This window comes from Haliotis rubra, unplaced genomic scaffold (genome assembly GCF_003918875.1).
Source record: "Haliotis rubra isolate DU_JTF1 unplaced genomic scaffold, ASM391887v1 Scf119, whole genome shotgun sequence".
Taxonomy (NCBI): Eukaryota; Metazoa; Mollusca; class Gastropoda; order Lepetellida; family Haliotidae; genus Haliotis; species Haliotis rubra.
This window is the reverse complement of record NW_025765103.1, coordinates 177,475-195,307: the sequence shown is the minus strand read 5'-3', so window position 1 is coordinate 195,307 and position 17,833 is coordinate 177,475. Positions and strand designations below refer to the sequence as shown.

At 41.2% G+C, this 17,833-nt stretch overlaps 2 protein-coding genes across 2 annotated transcripts; both read right to left on the bottom strand.

Annotated features, from left to right (window-relative positions):
- Window positions 1-204: 204 nt before the first annotated feature.
- Window positions 205-5,593, bottom strand: LOC124260440 (cytochrome P450 1A1-like). The gene is made up of 2 exons (XM_046694763.1): window positions 5,497-5,593; window positions 205-3,121 (listed from the first exon to the last, which is right to left on the bottom strand). Exon 2 carries the CDS (start codon window positions 3,110-3,112, stop codon window positions 1,595-1,597), a length of 1,518 nt encoding a protein of 505 aa, XP_046550719.1. The 5' UTR covers window positions 3,113-3,121; window positions 5,497-5,593; the 3' UTR covers window positions 205-1,594.
- Window positions 5,594-10,477: 4,884 nt separating this feature from the next.
- Window positions 10,478-17,792, bottom strand: LOC124260434 (dynein regulatory complex subunit 5-like). Its single transcript, XM_046694753.1, is given in 6 exon segments — window positions 10,478-11,539; window positions 13,590-13,767; window positions 14,957-15,602; window positions 15,605-15,802; window positions 16,673-17,019; window positions 17,661-17,792. Coding segments are annotated over 5 exon segments (1,614 nt in total). The 5' UTR covers window position 17,019; window positions 17,661-17,792; the 3' UTR covers window positions 10,478-11,293.
- Between the last annotated feature and the right edge of the window lie 41 nt (window positions 17,793-17,833).

The window sequence follows — 17,833 nt, the reverse complement described above, 5'->3', positions numbered from 1 at the left end:
ACCAGAGGCCAACTAGAAGCGTGCCTATTGTACAACATGGTCGGGGATGCCACAGTTGTACAACGCCCTCCTCTCACAGCGACTCGACTTGAGGAAAGCCTGAAGTCATGCATGTGTAACAAAGTCATACACGAGCGTCATTTTTACTACTGGAACAGTATACAGTGTTAAACTAACAACACACAAAGACAAGAAAAGGACCTAGTATATTATAGTTTATCGCAACGATGACAATTCTCGTCTCAGATATATGACAAGTATTTCTCGTCTCTGATACATATGACAAGTATTTCTCGACTCTGATACATATGACAAGTATTTCTCGTCTCAGATACATATGACAAGTATTTCTCGTCTCAGATACATATGACAAGTATTTCTCGTCTCAGATACATATGACAAGTATTTCTCGTCTCAGATACATATAAAGCTTTCAGTGTTCTAATGAAGTTGCCGCCAACTACCACCACGTCTCCTTCACAATGCCCTGCACACATGTATGTGGTAGTTGTTCCAGCAACAGTTCATATATACACGAGCATCTGTATACCGGGGACGTTGTAGTCAGTGTAGCTGTACATGTAGAAGCGGTATACCACGATGTCGCCGAGAGGCAGCTACTGCATAGTTTACTAAAAACATATTTAACCTGATTCTTGCCTTCAGAGTAATTAGACTATTTCGGAGTTCATTGTGTCAACCTGGATTCAACATGACCCCGCCAGGAAGCTGGAAGTGAGAGACGACAGGATGGATTCAACATGACCCGGCTAGGATGCTGGAAGTGAGAGACGACAGGATGGATTCAACATGACCCCGCCATGAAGCTGGAAGTGAGAGACGACAGGATGGATTCAACATGACCCGGCTAGGATGCTGGAAGTGAGAGACGACAGGATGGATTCAACATGACCCCGCCAGGAAGCTGGAAGTGAGAGACGACAGGATGGATTCAACATGACCCCGCCAGGAAGCTGGAAGTGAGAGACGACAGGATGGATTCAACATGACCCGGCTAGGATGCTGGAAGTGAGAGACGACAGGATGGATTCAACATGACCCCGTCAGGTAGCTGGAAGTGAGAGACGACAGGATGGATTCAACATGACCCGGCTAGGATGCTGGAAGTGAGAGACGACAGGATGGATTCAACATGACCCCGCCATGAAGCTGGAAGTGAGAGACGACAGGATGGATTCAACATGACCCCGTCAGGAAGCTGGAAGTGAGAGACGACCGGATGGGTCGCAGGGTCAGGTTCAGTGACTCGGCTGATTGCAACGAAGGCGTGGATTACAATATCAATCACTGGATTGTCTGGTTCACGGTTATACTGAATTAGTGCCTCGTTAACCAAACGAACCAAACAAACGTAAATAAGATGAAGTGATGTCTTCATTTGTGTAAGAGTTATCAACTAACATACTTGCCCGACGCGACACATGACGTAGCAGTGTAATATGAGAGTATTGGTCAAAACAGACTTGTCCATCCCATGGATCTATTGAAACAGCAGGTGAGCATTGGATGCCAGGAGTCTGTTCAGTGCCCAGCTTTTGAATTTCAGGTTGTTGTCCACGAGAAGATTGCTGAGTCAGGTCCTGAGTTGCACCTGTACTTGGTAGGGCTCACATTGGCGCGCCAGTCCACTGATCACGTTCATGCTGTATTCCTCCACTTCTGGAGGCTGAATGATGCTACATTTCTGTAGGACTCCAGTAAAGAAAAGAAAAAGTTCGTTCCTAGCCAGAGACTCCCCCAAACACTTCCGCCGACCAGTGGAGAAGGGAAGGAACTCCTCCAGGAGGGACTTGTTGATCTCACCGGAAGAATCCAGGAAACGCTCCGGTCGGAAGACATGTGGATCACCCCATACTTCCGGGTCGTGACTCATGGAATACAGGTTGATGAAGACGACGGTGTTTTGGTTGATACTGTAGCCCCCGAGACTGGTATCAGTGGTGGTGAAGTGAGGCAGACTGAGAGGTGTCAGTGACACAAACCTGTTGATCTCATGGAGCACTGCAGCTGTGTAAACCAGCTGACCTCTGTCCAAGATACTGGGTCGTCTTCCGCAGCCTACAACGTCGTCCAGTTCAGCCTGGACCCGTCTCTGAACTTTTGGATTAGCGGCCATTAGCAGTAACATCCAGTAGAGGGTTGAAGCCGTTGTCTCAAAACCTGCCCCAAACAAGTCATTAATCGTCATCAAAATCCTTTCCTTTGACAGTTTAGGGGTTTCCTCACTCACGGATATTAATCTGTCAGTGATATCTCGCATGTTATCACTGGAGAAGGTATTTTTGTGTTCAAGGATCTTCTTTTGACTTGCGTTTGAACTTGTTTCGATGAGAGTTCTAAATTGTTTCAGTTTCCAGGGCATGAGAAAGCGGAGCCACGGCATAACATCAACTGGGTTTCCTGCACTGACGAATTCTGTGAAAGCAGCTGAGTTTAATATGAACTCGGCGAAGTCCTTGTTCTCCCTGATGTTTTGTTGTCTCCCGTAGCACAGCTGGAAGATGACGCTGCCGGCGGAGAGGTAGACGTATTCACGCGGGTTGAATGTTGCTCCCTGCATAGACATGAAGTCATCCACGATAGTGTCTATTTCATCATGAATCATATCTTCTATAGGATTTGACTTGGCGTTCGAGAACTCCGTCAGAACTTTGTTGGCTAGTTTTCTATGAAGCTTCCATGTTTCGTCATACAGCCCGAAGCCTATGCTCTGACCGTTGGAGACAATTTTTGCCGACATGAACTGCGGTCTTCCAGCGTAGTCCTCGCCTGAGTTCTGTAGAGCTTCCCTGATAGCCTGCTTGCCATTTACAACCACGGCCGGCCAACTACCCATCTGGATCTTGAAGATGTTCCCGAAACTTTCCTTCATCTTCATGAAAGTCACGTAGGGGTCCTTTCCCAATAGGGGGAGATGTCCAATAACGGGGAATCCCCAGGGACCAGGGGGAGGGTTTTTTAGATCGGAAGTCATCTTGTTCATCGCTTTGATTGCCAGCAATGACACCATGAAGGTTACCATGCCAACCTGTATTTCTGTTGACTTTAGAAATGTTGACATCAGCTGTACTGGGGAGGGTGAGGAATCCATTTTGAAAACCTGTGAAAAGAGAAATACAGTTAAAACAGTTGCCACAAAAATGGTAACCAATGTCCTTGGACATCGGGTGTTAGTCTACAGTGCTTGATTCCTCATATATTGTGACAATGACTTCGCCTTCTATTTGTGAGTGAGTGAAACTTTACACCGCTTTTGGCAATATTCCAGCAATATCACGTCGGGGGACACCAGAAATGGGCTTCACACATTGTATCCATGTGCAGAATCGAACCCGGCTCTTCGGAGCGACGAGCGGACGCGTTAACCATTAGGCTACCCCACCGCCCCCGTTCTATTTCTGACACATTTATCTAAATGATATAAATGATTATGCACGCCTCGATGGGGTTTTGCTTGACGCAGAGTTCTAGACCAGTGAAACGCCCCTGACTGGATCATGTCCCAGACTCTCACACTGCACGCCTACTGGTGGAGGCAGGGTGTCAATGTAGAACTATTAAGGACCTGCAACTGACAAAATGCAAAGGTGTTCTGGCGGACATCGTGAGCCCGGTCTATATCATTACAGACCCCCAGCAGCCAAACCTGTCGTGTTGTGGTCCGCCTCCAGAAGCAACGCCTCTCTGGAATGAACTCATCTACAAGCATTAAACAAGACGATGATTTCCCTTAGTTTCAACGCTCCAAAGACTGGTGGGGTTTGGCTGGAATGTGTCGATTTGTTAACGGGACTGCGACATATGGATCTCATCATGCATGGGGCTATTACAGGATCCACGTCCAATGTATTGGTTGTGTCGTGGGGATAGGTTCAGACTCCGACACCCTTCCATCTATGGCAGTACTTTCTTCTGACAACCGACCACATCAGATATATTTCACGATCCACAACTAAGAATGTGTCTCTAAACCTCTCTGCTCTGTGTTATCTGCTAGGTCAAACTGACCTTGCTTTACAGGCCGCCGTCATGATATCTTGAAATGATCTTTGCCCCAGACATAACCTGCTTTATTTATTTAGTACTGATGTGCGGCGTCAGCCCATATATGCTTACTTCTTGTCGGGGAAATGGCTGTAGTTACAGGTAGGACAGGACAAGCCTACCTGAACACCTGGTGTCACCTTTACACCACATCAATCTGTTTCTGATGACAGTTAAGACTGAGGTTTCTTTTGCACGGACGTTTTATATGCACTTGAGATTGCTAAATAAATATCTAAACAAATAAAGCAGTGTATGTCTGTGTCAAACCGTGGAACATGTCAGGTGTTATATGGAACATACTGAAGCTGCAGTGTACATGAGCCTCACACAAACACTAGTTCGCCGTATTTGTATCCCTGCAGCCTTAGTTTCCCAATTTCTGGGTCAAATCCATTGACAATAAACCAAACTTTTTGTTTCGACAAATGTTTACAAAGTTTTAAAATGAAATTCCACAGATAGAGGCATACAAGCCAGCTCTAAATGCTAAATGCCTCACCACTCAACCTGTGGAGAGAAACTCGATGACATTACGATTAATGCACGGTGACATTTAGACAGACCTACACCACACCATACGTGCGATCAGTACAATTTGAGCGACCTGACCCAACTGAGGCTGTCACATTACTGCAGCCCGGGCTGACACGATTCAGCAGGAATTAGCCAGTGGTAATCAAGGTTACCTTAAGTGAGTGAGTGAGTGAGTTTAGTTTTACGCTGCTTTTATCATATTCCAGCAATATCACGGCAGGGGACACCAGAAATGTTTACCTTAAGGCAGTATAACCGAAATATAAGGTGTAAAGTGCAGCAGATATATCTATGGTTGCAGTGAAACAAAACACTCACGTGCTGTACCACAGCTATGACTGATTAGCAAGATTTCATTGGTGCCATAGTAGTCTTTCTACGTAAGGCGTGTGATATAACAAGCAACTTCAGAATAACGAAATGAAACAAGATAACTCATCAGTTACAAGTTAAATTCTAAAGTAAGTGTATAAACCATCAACAGTATCATAAATCTAAATATACATTGTCAATACCTAGTTAAGACTGTTCATTAACATTATCGTATTCCTGATTCAAGTGATAAATGAAACTATTTTCTCTTCCGATGACATTACTTGGTTTCCGTTTTCCAGAATACACACCCTTAAGGATTCAACAGCTGTAAGTGTCTCCGATCAACAAGTATGACGGTTGGTCATACAGTTGATCATATGGTTGGTCATACCTTGGTCAACACGGTTTCATCTTGGTTTTCAAAAATCGAACTTAAGCAGAGTAACTGGTATAAATACATGTTTCCTTACACACACAGACCTTGAACACATGCATAAAACCGAACCTCAGACAGCTGTTACATGCCACTCAGACGTTCGTACACACAAAGACAACATGCACCATATAAATAATACTTACAGTGCCTCGTCGCGAGTCTGTTTGATCCGTGCGACTGCCTCGAACAGAGTGTGTCGATTGTGAGAAGTGAGGCACCTGCTCAGGCCATGTGACACAGTTGTATAACTCTCAGTATGTCGGGAGGTCAAACAGAGTTCCACAGTTGTATAACTCTCAGTATGTCTGGAGGTCAAACAGAGGTCAAACATGTGTATGTGTGGTGTGGGCTGGGGTGGGTGAAAGATAAACTTATAGGCAATAGTTGTTTTCCATACTGAGTTATTACAGATTGCTATTTTGGATCTGGAACACTGCGGACAATAGAGATATTATAACTGTGTCATCATGGTTATCATAACTAACAGAGTGGTACACGTGATAAACTTATACAATATACCAATGTACTTTTATTGGTTCATCTGTTCGAATGGTATCTATTAATGTTTTAGTTTTGAAGTTGATTTTTTTGTGGTATGATATGTAAGCATTAACCTAGTTTCTTAGTATATACGTAAACATTTCGTTTCATAACCGTCTACAACCACCACGTGGCGCGTGCACATGCAGCCCCCATGATGGGTGGCTGTTAGGGCCATGTTATACCTGCTACTGGCATTGTGCTCCATGATTGCCAGAATCTTGTTGAAATCATGTAACAATAGCACTACAGTGAGTGAATTTAGTTTTACGCCGGACTCAGCAATATTCCAGCTATATGGCGGCGGTCTGTAAACAATCGAGTCTGGACCAAACAATCCAGTGATCAGCAGCATGAGCATCGATCTGCGCAATTGGGAACCGATGACACGTGTCAACTAAGTCAGCAATCCCTTTAGTCGCCTCATACCTTCACGGGTACAATAGGACAACAAAATTAGGTTTTTTTTCCATTTTTGCTTCTCTGAATAAACTACAGTTTTTCGTTCTGTTTGCGTTTAGATGTGCCATGTAATTATCCACTGAGGGTCAGTTTATCCAGACAGTAAGTTAACTGAGGTTTGAATAAGTTCCTGTGCCGGTCATATTGATACGACGAAAGATATGCTGCGTTGCAATACTATTTTCCGTGTCTATATTATGGTTCATAAAAGGTACCTATTGATGCTTTTAATGTTCTACTGTTGCTTTTTTGTAACATACCTTACACTTCATATAACATATTAGCATTAACTTCGTTTCTAAGTATATACATGTTTTTTATAAACATTTGGTTTCGTAACCACCAGTCACGTGGCGCGTCCACGTGTTGCCCCCATAGTATGGATGGCTGCACCAAATAGGGGTGTGTGGTGGCTTGAGGTGAGAAGATGGGACGTTCAGTACCTTTAGTAGACTAATGCTTAGTCTCTGAATAGATATAATTTTGATTGTAACAAACAAACCTATTATACATTGAAAAGGAGCCCCAGGGAGACCAGAGATTCAGAACCTGGGGAAATCTAGACTTGCTTCATTTAGGGCTTTAGCACTGCAGGGAAGGCTAGGCTGTAGGGGAAATATTGTGGTTCAGGGACTGTGAGACAGACTGGGAGGGCTAGGCAGTAGGGACAGGGACTGTGAGACAGACTACACCTTTAGTTCTGGGGTCTGTATGGTATCCAGGTAGCATCAAGCGTGTACACGCACTCACGTTAACTCATTAACGGGGTACTGTGTCAATGTAATGATACGGTAATTATGGGAAGCAAAACTGGTGTTCTTCTCTTTTTTACCAGAACAAATTGGTACAATATATTCAGCCCAGCTTGTGTTTCCTCCCTACTTGATGCTACTGGAATATTGAGAAAAGTAGCGTTAAAAACAAACTCACTCATGTTGGTTAAAATGGAACAGGTCATCGGTCATTACCAGTCTAAACAATTTGTTGGTTTTTTTTGTTGTCTTTTGTTTGTTTGTTTTTTAATCATCTTGTGATAGGTACAAAGCCATGACATCAAATAACAGTCAAATATAACCATGCGTCTGTATACAGAGTTTGGCAAGCATATTATAACAAATGACATTGTAGGAAAATGGGTCGGTTGTACGCTAGTATCAATAAAACAATTGGTGACAATCAGACCAAAATCCAGCAAATTTTGTAAAATTACAAGAAGAGATGGCATGTGTTCTCTCGATATTGTAAACTTACATATTTAATTTCTGATCGTATCGAAACCTGGTGTACAAGTATATAGTTGTATTTAAAAAAGAGTAAATTTGACAGCTGTTATCAGTAGATTAAGGACATCGTTCCTTTTATCAGAGAATCCAAATATGATTTTCTTCTTATCGATATTCAATGTGATATCTGTTTTTATCATCCAAAACTGTGTTCCACAGGAGATATCGCTTGTGTGAGATCAAACGATATCTCCTAGGAGATATCGTTTTGACAGTAGATTTTGTACAATGCCCTGACAATGCTATGACGTCATGTACTTGATGACGTCACAATGCTATGACACCGCTGCACTGCAAGTCTAATGGCAGTACCATGTTCAGAGATGTACCTTTTTCATTGAAAATTAATGAAGAGTGATTTTGGATGATAAATAGAATCTCACCCTCGTGTCTTCTGATATCAAATATATCAACACTCGTTGATAAAGTAAAAATATCCTCGGCAAGCCTCGGATATTTGTAACTTTATCAACTCGTGTTGATATAATTGATATCAGAAGACACTTGGGTGAGATTCTCTATTTATTTTTATCCAATTAGAAAATTGATTCCATATGTTTTTTACATTTTGGACAGTCGTGAAAGAGAATTCCGCTTTCTGGTACATTTTTACAAAATGAGCATAACTTACTCTCTACATACCCCATCTTAAACAAAAGTAGGTTTATAGACACGATTCTATGCACTAGAGAATATTGGAACCATCTAAAGTCTGAGTTTGTGTGAGCTCGAAATATAATCTTTTGATAGGATTTCCATTCTTTTTCACTTATATCTGTTTCAAGTTCATCGTCCAATTTCTTTTTATAGCTATACATAGCAGAGTCTGAAACTGGAATAAGTATATCATAATATGTCCTACAGCCTTTCTTAGTTTTAAAGATGTCCTGTATGTAATAAGGAATAAATGGTAGTTCAAGTTTTTCTCCAAATGGTATGTTGTATGTTTTATAATATTGTTTGACTGCTCTTACTAGGCTTGCATATTCTAAGAAGTTCGTTTTTAAGGATTTTCTAGTTTGCTCGTGAAACTTTTGATATGTATAGATTGTTCCATCAGTATCTATCAAGTCATTTACATATGTTATGCCTATTTTAGCTTAGTGTTGATACACAAATGTTTTTTTATCCAAGTCTATGTGTTCATTGTGCCATAAACATTGCGATAAAATATCATTGCCCTTAACAACTTTTTTATTTTTCAATGACGTTTAGAAACCCCATGCTAAGAGTGCGTCTTTCCAAATCAGTTTGTTTTTTATTTATAACTCTTTGTTTTATAAATGTTTCCCCCTTCAGCAGGATATCTGGTATGTTTTGTGAAACATTATAGGAAAAGATGGCAGTCAATTTAGAGTCTTTTAAACATATTCTTTTAAACCATGCAATTTTTTTAGCATTCATAATCTGTTTTATGTCGGGCATTCTTAAACCGCCCTCCTCATATTTTTGTTTTATGATATCACGTTTAATCTTATCAGGTTTGTTATACCATACAAAGGAGACACATAGTTTTTCTAAGTCGTTTATAATGTCATTTGATGGGTTGGGTAGGGCGAAAATAAGTGGTTTATTGTTGGCAGAATTAATGTTTCCAGGATTGTAATCCTACCGAGGGGTGTAAGGTTTCGAGCTGTCCATATTTGCATTTGTCTTTTTATTTTTTTAAGTTTGTCTTTATAGTTCTTTTCAACCATCTCAGCTAGGTTTAGAGAGAATACAATACCGAGAATAGCAAAATCAGCTTGGGAAGTTTCCATTTTTTGCACAAAATATTGGTTGATCCTGTGAGAGATCCTATCCAAATGATTCTTGTTTTATTTACATTCATTCCCAGACCGGAAAAGGAAGCATAGTCGTCCGATATTTGTGAGGCATTTTGTAGACACTTTTCAGTACCATCTAAGACAAGGGATGTATCATCTGCAAACTGGGAGACTACATATTCTGTGTTTCCAATTGTTATACCTTTACTTTTGGATTCCCTACTTGATGCTGCTGTCATATTGAGAAAAGTAGCGTTAAAACCAAACTCACTCATGTTGGTTAAAATGGAACAGGTCATCGGTCATTACCAGTCTAAATAAATATCGCTGTTTTCCCGACTGATAAATGACAGACAATTATTGAAACACCAGGTGGGCTGAATATATTGTACCCATATGGGGAGTCGAACCCTGGCCGCTGTCCGACATTTTTATGAAAGCCATGAGCACAGGTACACAGATGACAAACCTGGAAACAACCCCTAGGAAACCGAGATTTGACCTTGTTTCTAGTCATATACACGGAATTCAGGTAATCTGAAATATCCATCAACTATACCCACGATGTGCCAACCTACCACTGAATACCTTGTGAGTTGCTGAAACATTTTGTCTGGCAATCATGTGACCCATCAGTGAATTGGTCAGTAAAACATGGACAATAATAACCTACAGGTCATAAATAATAATACTTTTTGTGTGCAGTCATTAATATCATAGGCGGATCCAGAAGGGCGCACCCCTGCAACCCCCTTTAGTCTTAAAAGTTTATTAAATGACTATTGAAAACAAGTGTAAATGAAGTGTGTGCTCTCTCCCCACTAAACCCCCACCCCCTCCTTTCTCCAAAAAGCTGTATCTGCCCCTGAACATTAAGTACTCCACATTGCAAACTTTCCAAATCATGGTTCAGACAAACCAATAATCAAGAGCATGAGCACCATAATCCAGGTAACATTCAGTTGTGAGTTGCACGGTTTGGGTACTATGATACCCGAAACTATCGCCAACTTAAATTTTCTCAAAATCGATCCAGTAGGTGATAAGCAGTGTCACATCAACAAACAATGGGCTAGTTACACTACTTTATTATATGCATGATCCAATCGTGATACCGATGCCTGGGTGAAACAGTAAGGGTAACAGAGGTTGCCATCGTGGTTGTCACAGCACTGAATGTCAATATCACAGGAGACTTCATCACATCTATAGGTGGGAAACTTGTATATGATGCTGCAGCTCAAGCCCAAGGTACAGCATGAACACAACACATATAGAGCCAGGTAATATGGATAATACTCAGATAATATTTACAATTATGTTTGGAAATGGATGTGCATATGTTTGGTGTTGCAGTTAACAGTTCGGAGTAAAACTCATAGATTAAGACAATAATGCATTTGGTAAATGGAAAGTTACACAACTGGCACTGGTGCAAATACTGCTGTTGTCATGATCAAATACTTCAAGGTTTCATATTGTTGCAAAGGTTTGGCGTGAAATTCTTATTATTCAAATATGTCATTTTGCAAACATGTGTGGGTCTTATGAAAGGAACGTGACATGCAGATATTGAATTAAAGCATGATGTTAAGAATGTACATTTGGGTTGAAAAAGTTTAGAAAAGTAAAATTCATTCATCAAAATTTGACAATGCCTGAAAAAGAGCATCTACTGTTTCAACAAATACTGGTTTTGACATGATATACAATCATTAAAGATTCAATCAAACATAATTTTGGTGTATTAAATGACTTCATGATATTTTATACCTTTACAAACACAGATATCCTAATAAGCATGTATTATATATAAACACAATAGTTGCCTTTTGAAAATGGGTCTATGACAAATTCTTTCCAAACTACCCCCTCAGATACGCTTTTACTTAGGCCACTCTTATGATGGCAGGGCTCTTGTATCGGTGAGCTGCCTGAGGCTGAGCTATCTTCTTCATCTTAGGAGTTTGAGCCTCCATGTCCCGGATGTTGGCCTCTCGCTCCTGCTCCTGGTTTCGATGCAGGATCTGATTGATGCAGTACTCAGACTCCTGGCCACACTCGGTCAGTCTCAGGTCCATCTGGGTGATGGTGGTGTTCTCCTCCATCCCTTCCTGAAGCTGCTTGCCTCCGTCCTGCAAATACACACACCATTAGTAGAGGTGCCAACCATGGCAACTTGGACAGAATTAGTTCATGCCTCCGTCCTGCAAATACACACACCATTAGTAGAGGTGCCAACGATGGCAACTTGGACAGAATTAGTTCATGCCTCCGTCCTGCAAATACACACACCATTAGTAGAGGTGCCAACCATGGCAACTTGGACAGAATTAGTTCATGCCTCCGTCCTGCAAATACACACCATTAGTAGAGGTGCCAACCATGGCAACTTGGACAGAATCAGTTCATGCCTCCGTCCTGCAAATACATACACCATTAGTAGAGGTGCCAACCATGGCAACTTGGACAGAATCAGTTAAAAGAGTTGCTACAAAAATGGTAACCAATGTCCTTGGACATCGGGTGTTAGATTTCAGTGCTTGACTCCTCATGTATTGTGACAAGGACTTTGTGTTCTACTTGTGAGTGTGTGACTGTGTGAGTGAGACTTTATGCCGCTTTTAGCAAGATTCCAGTAATATCATGGCGGGGAACATCAGAAAGGGGCTTCACACATTGTAACCATATGCAGAATCGAACCCGGGTCTTCAGCGAGACGAGCGGACGCTTTACCCATTAGGCTACCACACCGACCCCGTTCTATTTCTGACACATTTATCTAAATGATATAAATGGTTATGCACACCTCGAAGGGTTTTGCTTGACGCAGAGTTCTAGACCAGTGAAACGCCCCTGACTGGATCATGTCCCAGACTCTCACATTGCACGCCTACTGGTGGAGGCAGGGTGTCAATGTAGAACTATTAAGGACCTGCAACTGACAAGATGCAAAGGTGTTCTGGCAGACATCTTGAGCCCGGTCCATATCATTACATGACCCCCAGCCCCAAACCTGTCGTGTTGTGGTCCGCCTCCAGAATTGTCCAGGCCTCCCCAGAGTGAGTGAGTTGGATTTTACGCCGCTTTTATTAATATTCCAGCAATATCACGGCGAGGGACACCAGAAATGGGCTTCACACATTGCGAACCCAGGCCTTGGGCGTGACGAGCGAACCTTTTAATCACCAGGCTACCCCAGCGGCCTCTTTCAGAGCGAACTCATCTACAAGCATTACACAAGACGATGAGACTGCGACACGTTTATCTGATCATGAATACTGCAAGAATTACAGCAAGAGGAGAGAGCATATTGCTGTCTGTGTATAATGAAAATCAACCATGTTAATGGCTCGGATCGCTTTTACTTTCCACAATGACGCATGGAAGTATTACAGGATCCACGTCCAGTGTATTCTGTGTGTCGTGGGGGATAGGTTCAGACCCCGACACCCTTCCATCTATGGCAGTACTTTCTTCTGACAACCGACCACATCAGATATATTTCACGATCCACAACTAAGAATGTGTCTCTAAAGCTCTCTGCTCTGTATTATCTACTAGGTCAAACTGACCTTCCTTTACAGGCCGCCGTAATGACCTTGATATCTTGAAATGATCTTTGCCCCAGACATAACCTGCTTTATCTATTTAGTACTGATGTGCGGCGTCAGCCCATATATGCTTACTTCTTGTCGGGAAATGGCTGTAGTTATAGGTAGGACAGGACAAGCCTACCTGAACACCTGGTGTCACCTTTACACCACATCAATCTGTTTCTGATGACAGTTAAGACTGAGTTTTCTTTTGCACGGACGTTTTATATGCACTTGAGATTGCTAAATAAATATCTAAACAAATAAAGCAGTGTATGTCTGTGGCAAACCGTGGATATGGCCAAGTGTCATATGAGATATGCTATATGCACTTGAGATTGCTAAATAAATATCTAAAAAAGTATTGCAGTGCATGTCTGTGTCAAACCGTGGAACATGTCAGGTATTGTATGGGATATACTGAAGCTGCAGTATACATGAACCTCGCACAAACACTAATTTGGACAGAATCAGTTCATGTCTCCGTCCTGCAAATACATACACCATTAGTAGAGGTGCCAACCATAGCAACTTGGACAGAATCAGTAATAATTAGTAGTTTGACAGATCCACCTCGCTGCTAACTCACCGGCCCCAGTCTGTTGCAGGACAGGTCTATGGATTTGACGGTGTTGTTCTGCATCACCACCTGAGAGAGGATCGCCGCTGTTGGTTCTGCCATGTCGTTACTGCCGATGTTCACTTCCCGTAAGGTTGTGTTTTTCAGAAGCGATCGACAGATGGCCTGACCTCCATCATCTCCCAGTCTGAAAGAAAATCTGGGCTTGAGTTTGATGTGTGGAACAGTCATCCAGGATGGAATCAGACACTTAACAGATATATAAAGGCTTGTGGTTTTCATGAAATAAACCAATCCCATAGACTCAGCGAAGCCTTCTTTATCAATTAACAAGTGATTTACATTCCCATTGTGTTTCCCAAATACATGCATTTCTATGTCATTAGCATGTGCCGCCATAACATGGCAACAACCTGACAGCAAGACATTTGGCATTATGTAACAGGTTGGGTAGTTCACTCAAAACCTGTATTGTTGGGGGTTTCTAAAAATACTTTAGTGAGTTGAATGAATCTGATATTTGCAGTGGCAACACGCTGAGCTAATACTCTCTATTTCTACTATTTTTTTATTGCTTCACAATGAGAATTAATTAGTAGTAAACCATACCACAGAGTACAAGGTTGACAAACCAGTTCACTCATTTGTCAAATACTGGGGAAATTCCATCTTGGACTGATCCTGTATTCATGTAATCCTGCTGGTTCATCTTGCTGGCAGAAAATGTTTCTTGCAGATATATATTTTACTTGCATCTTTACTTATATGTCGTCAGAAACCAAGGTGTCTCTTCACGTTGTGTCACTGGTAATGTCCCTTAGATATTTTCATTCTACAATACTGTTGATGTGTAATGTAGTAATAGATAACTCTGGCCCATATTGTGAATCTGGTAGGCTACGTTAAGGTTCATGACAAACAAATTGAAAGACATTGTATGTTTCACAACATTTTCCTCTAACTGGCACGTGAACATTTTAAAATTTCCTTCGTCTTTCAAATGACACTTTCACTAATTATGATCTGACAGATAAAACAAACTGATGAAAGAGTAAGAATATACTTCATCATGTTGTGTTCCTTATAATAATAAAGTTGACATCCATAACTTCTTCTTTAAAATGCTTCATTACCATTATTCAAGATTAGGATAATCCAGGTTTTTGTAAAGGTGCCCTAATTCTGCTTGCACAATTCATTACCACACAAAAAGATCCCATGATCAATTTTAATTATGTATATATGGTTCCTCCTAATTTTATGCTACATTTGTAAATACATTCTCTGTTTTGTATGTAAATACAGTGGGACAATGTGTGGTTATATTGTTATTCAAAAGCATAAACACGGTGCATATAGCAGGATCTGCTTCCTACCTGTTGAGTCTGAGGTCGAGGAACTGGAGTGTGGTGTTTTTAGTGAGAGCATGAGCAATGGCCTGGGCTCCTGCAGCCTTGATCTGGTTGTCACACAAGTTGAGTCGAACGAGCTGACTGTGATTGTTGAGGAACTTGCCAACTGCACGTGCTCCACGGTCACCTATCAAATTATGTGACAAGTCCAACTCAACAAGACTTGGGTGATCAAGTATATGACTGATCAGAACCCGCACTTTGTCTTCATCAACTTTACTCCTGTGGAGTTTGAAGACCTTGAGAGTTTTGCACTTAGCAACACATTCAGCCAGCTGCAGACAGTCTCTGGCTGTGAACTGAAACAGATTCCATTCAAAATTCATGCCACAGTCTCTGACACCATACGTCAGATGAAGCTCCTCTAGGTTGGGCAAAGCTTTAAGGACAGGAGTGAAATTGAAATGATCACATTCCGGCTCATCCCCTACATCACTTCCAGCATCTGAAGCTTCGTCAAAGTCAGGACCCTTTGGAGCCTCTCTGACAGGTGGGAGTAACTGATTAATGTCAACCTTCTTAATGTAGTTAGCAGACAGAGCCAGAGTTTCAGTCAACTTCGTAGGGTCTGTGGTTTCAGGAACAAAGTGCTCAATAATTTCTTGCAGATTTTTTCAAAGTACATTCGTTTCCAGCTTTCGCCATAAGCAGAGACATCACAGATTTCCCAACGTGCTTTGCAGCATCTCTTCCAGTAATCTTCATCCTGGACAAGATTAGCTGTTACTTTAAGTGGCAGGCTAGTTGATATCTTTTCCAGAACTTTGTTTTGGTGCTTTGGCAAGAGGTCAGTCAGAATTTCAGAATTGTCTGATGAAACAGAAAATTGAAAGTAAACTTAGCCATGATAAAAATACCAAGAAAGTATAGACTTCTCAATTCAGAACTTCCAGTGACATGGACAATGATATCCTTCACATGATACTATAAATCACTATCATTTAACCCTGTTATTCAATTTCCTTTCAAATTAACAATTTTTTGAATAAAAAATGTATAACTACATCATATTTGTCAAAATATTTACTTTCTTGAAAGTGAATGAGTGTTTTGCTTTAACACCATAACATGGCAACTACTATACTTTGAGTGGAAAGCATAAAGCAATGCAGCTATAAGATACTGATCATTTAACACCATAACATGGCAACTACTATACAATGCAGCTATAAGATACTGATCATTTAACACCATAACATGGCAACTACTATACAATGCAGCTATAAGATACTGATCATTTAACACCATAACATGGCAACTACTATACAATGCAGCTATAAGATACTGATCATTTAACACCATAACATGGCAACTACTATACAATGCAGCTATAAGATACTGATCATTCATGAAGCCGACAAACACTGGACTGGTGGTGACAAACCAGGAATCAAAATCACGAAGAATGTTAGATTTGAACCCACAATCGTATTATCCTTACACGGTGATGATGAAACACACAAATTGGCATTGTGTATTCAAATCTCTGTACAACTGACTATAACTTCTAGTGTAAAGTCAGAGTTTGATTGTTAGATTCAAAATGCAAATACAAATTACAATCTATACAATCGGTATATATCCTCAACACAATGTTTAACTAAGCAAAGAGGAGGCTTACAAAATGTCAGCATTTTTCTCTGATAATTCTAAATGATACTTCCCATGAATACAACTCACTTTCAAAGTTTTCAACTATGTGCTTCACACAAAGTTCAGTAAGGAGCGGCACAGTTGCAAGTGACCATTCGGGATCCTCCGCAATGATTCTTCTCATGTTCCTCCAGTCTGCTGCCGGATTATCTTTGGCTGATCCTGTCGGGGTTTGAACAAATTCTCTCCCTCTCTTACTTCCCTGACTCTTTCCACTCTTATGGGAACCTGCTGACCCTGCTCTAGAGGCAGGCTTCGACCCTCCCTGGCTCTTGGGCCCACTCTTTGTACTCTTGGCATCCTCATCAGCAGGAGAACTCTTATCTCCTCCCTCACTCGGCTGGGTTTGTTCAGTCAGTGGTGGCTCAGCCATGCTGTAAAGTTTTGTTTAATGTCACTATAAGTTTTATTTTTATATTCGTACTTACCAAAATTACAAGAAAATACAACAGTCTACTTCAGCCTTTTTGTATGATGTTTGAACATGTTTGATAAATGATCATAATCTTGTCCTGGTCTGACTCACTACCTAACACCTGTCCTGTCATTGTATCAAAGAGGATACAGATGGATGGTTTGCGTCTTTCATTTCTTGTTGCCAGGTACAATGCACAATTTGTACCACCACACATCTATACCTCATGTGAATCACATCAGTTGACGGTGAATATATGTTGAAGCCTCAACAAAGTTTACAATAACATAAGACTGGACTTTAGCTTTGGATGAAAGTGAAACTATTTATTAAATTAGTGTGCCCTCATGGCCCCCTTCCCACAGAGAGATAACGATGATATGTACTGGAGTGATCTCCGTAGTATGAAACCTCGAAAACAACACTATACACAATAGCCATAACTCTATGTGAAAACGTCTATTCAGAAATATAGGCATGATCATAAAACCTGACACTATTTATTTCGAAATAAGTCCCCCCCAGTTTAGCTTGCCTAATAATATTGACAAAATATGTTTATCTTGAGAGTTATCAAATCAATTATATAAACGATACAACCTTTCGTCTGAATCAAAGTGCCTTCTTTCGTCGCTGGTTAGGAATCAAACGAAAAATCGGCAAACATAACGAGCAATGACCAACGTTGTAATGTAAGAGCTTCCTTGCCAACTTGTTGAAAGAGTTGCTATGGAAGCAGGAAGTAGGAAGTACCTCTGACGCATGCGCGGTAT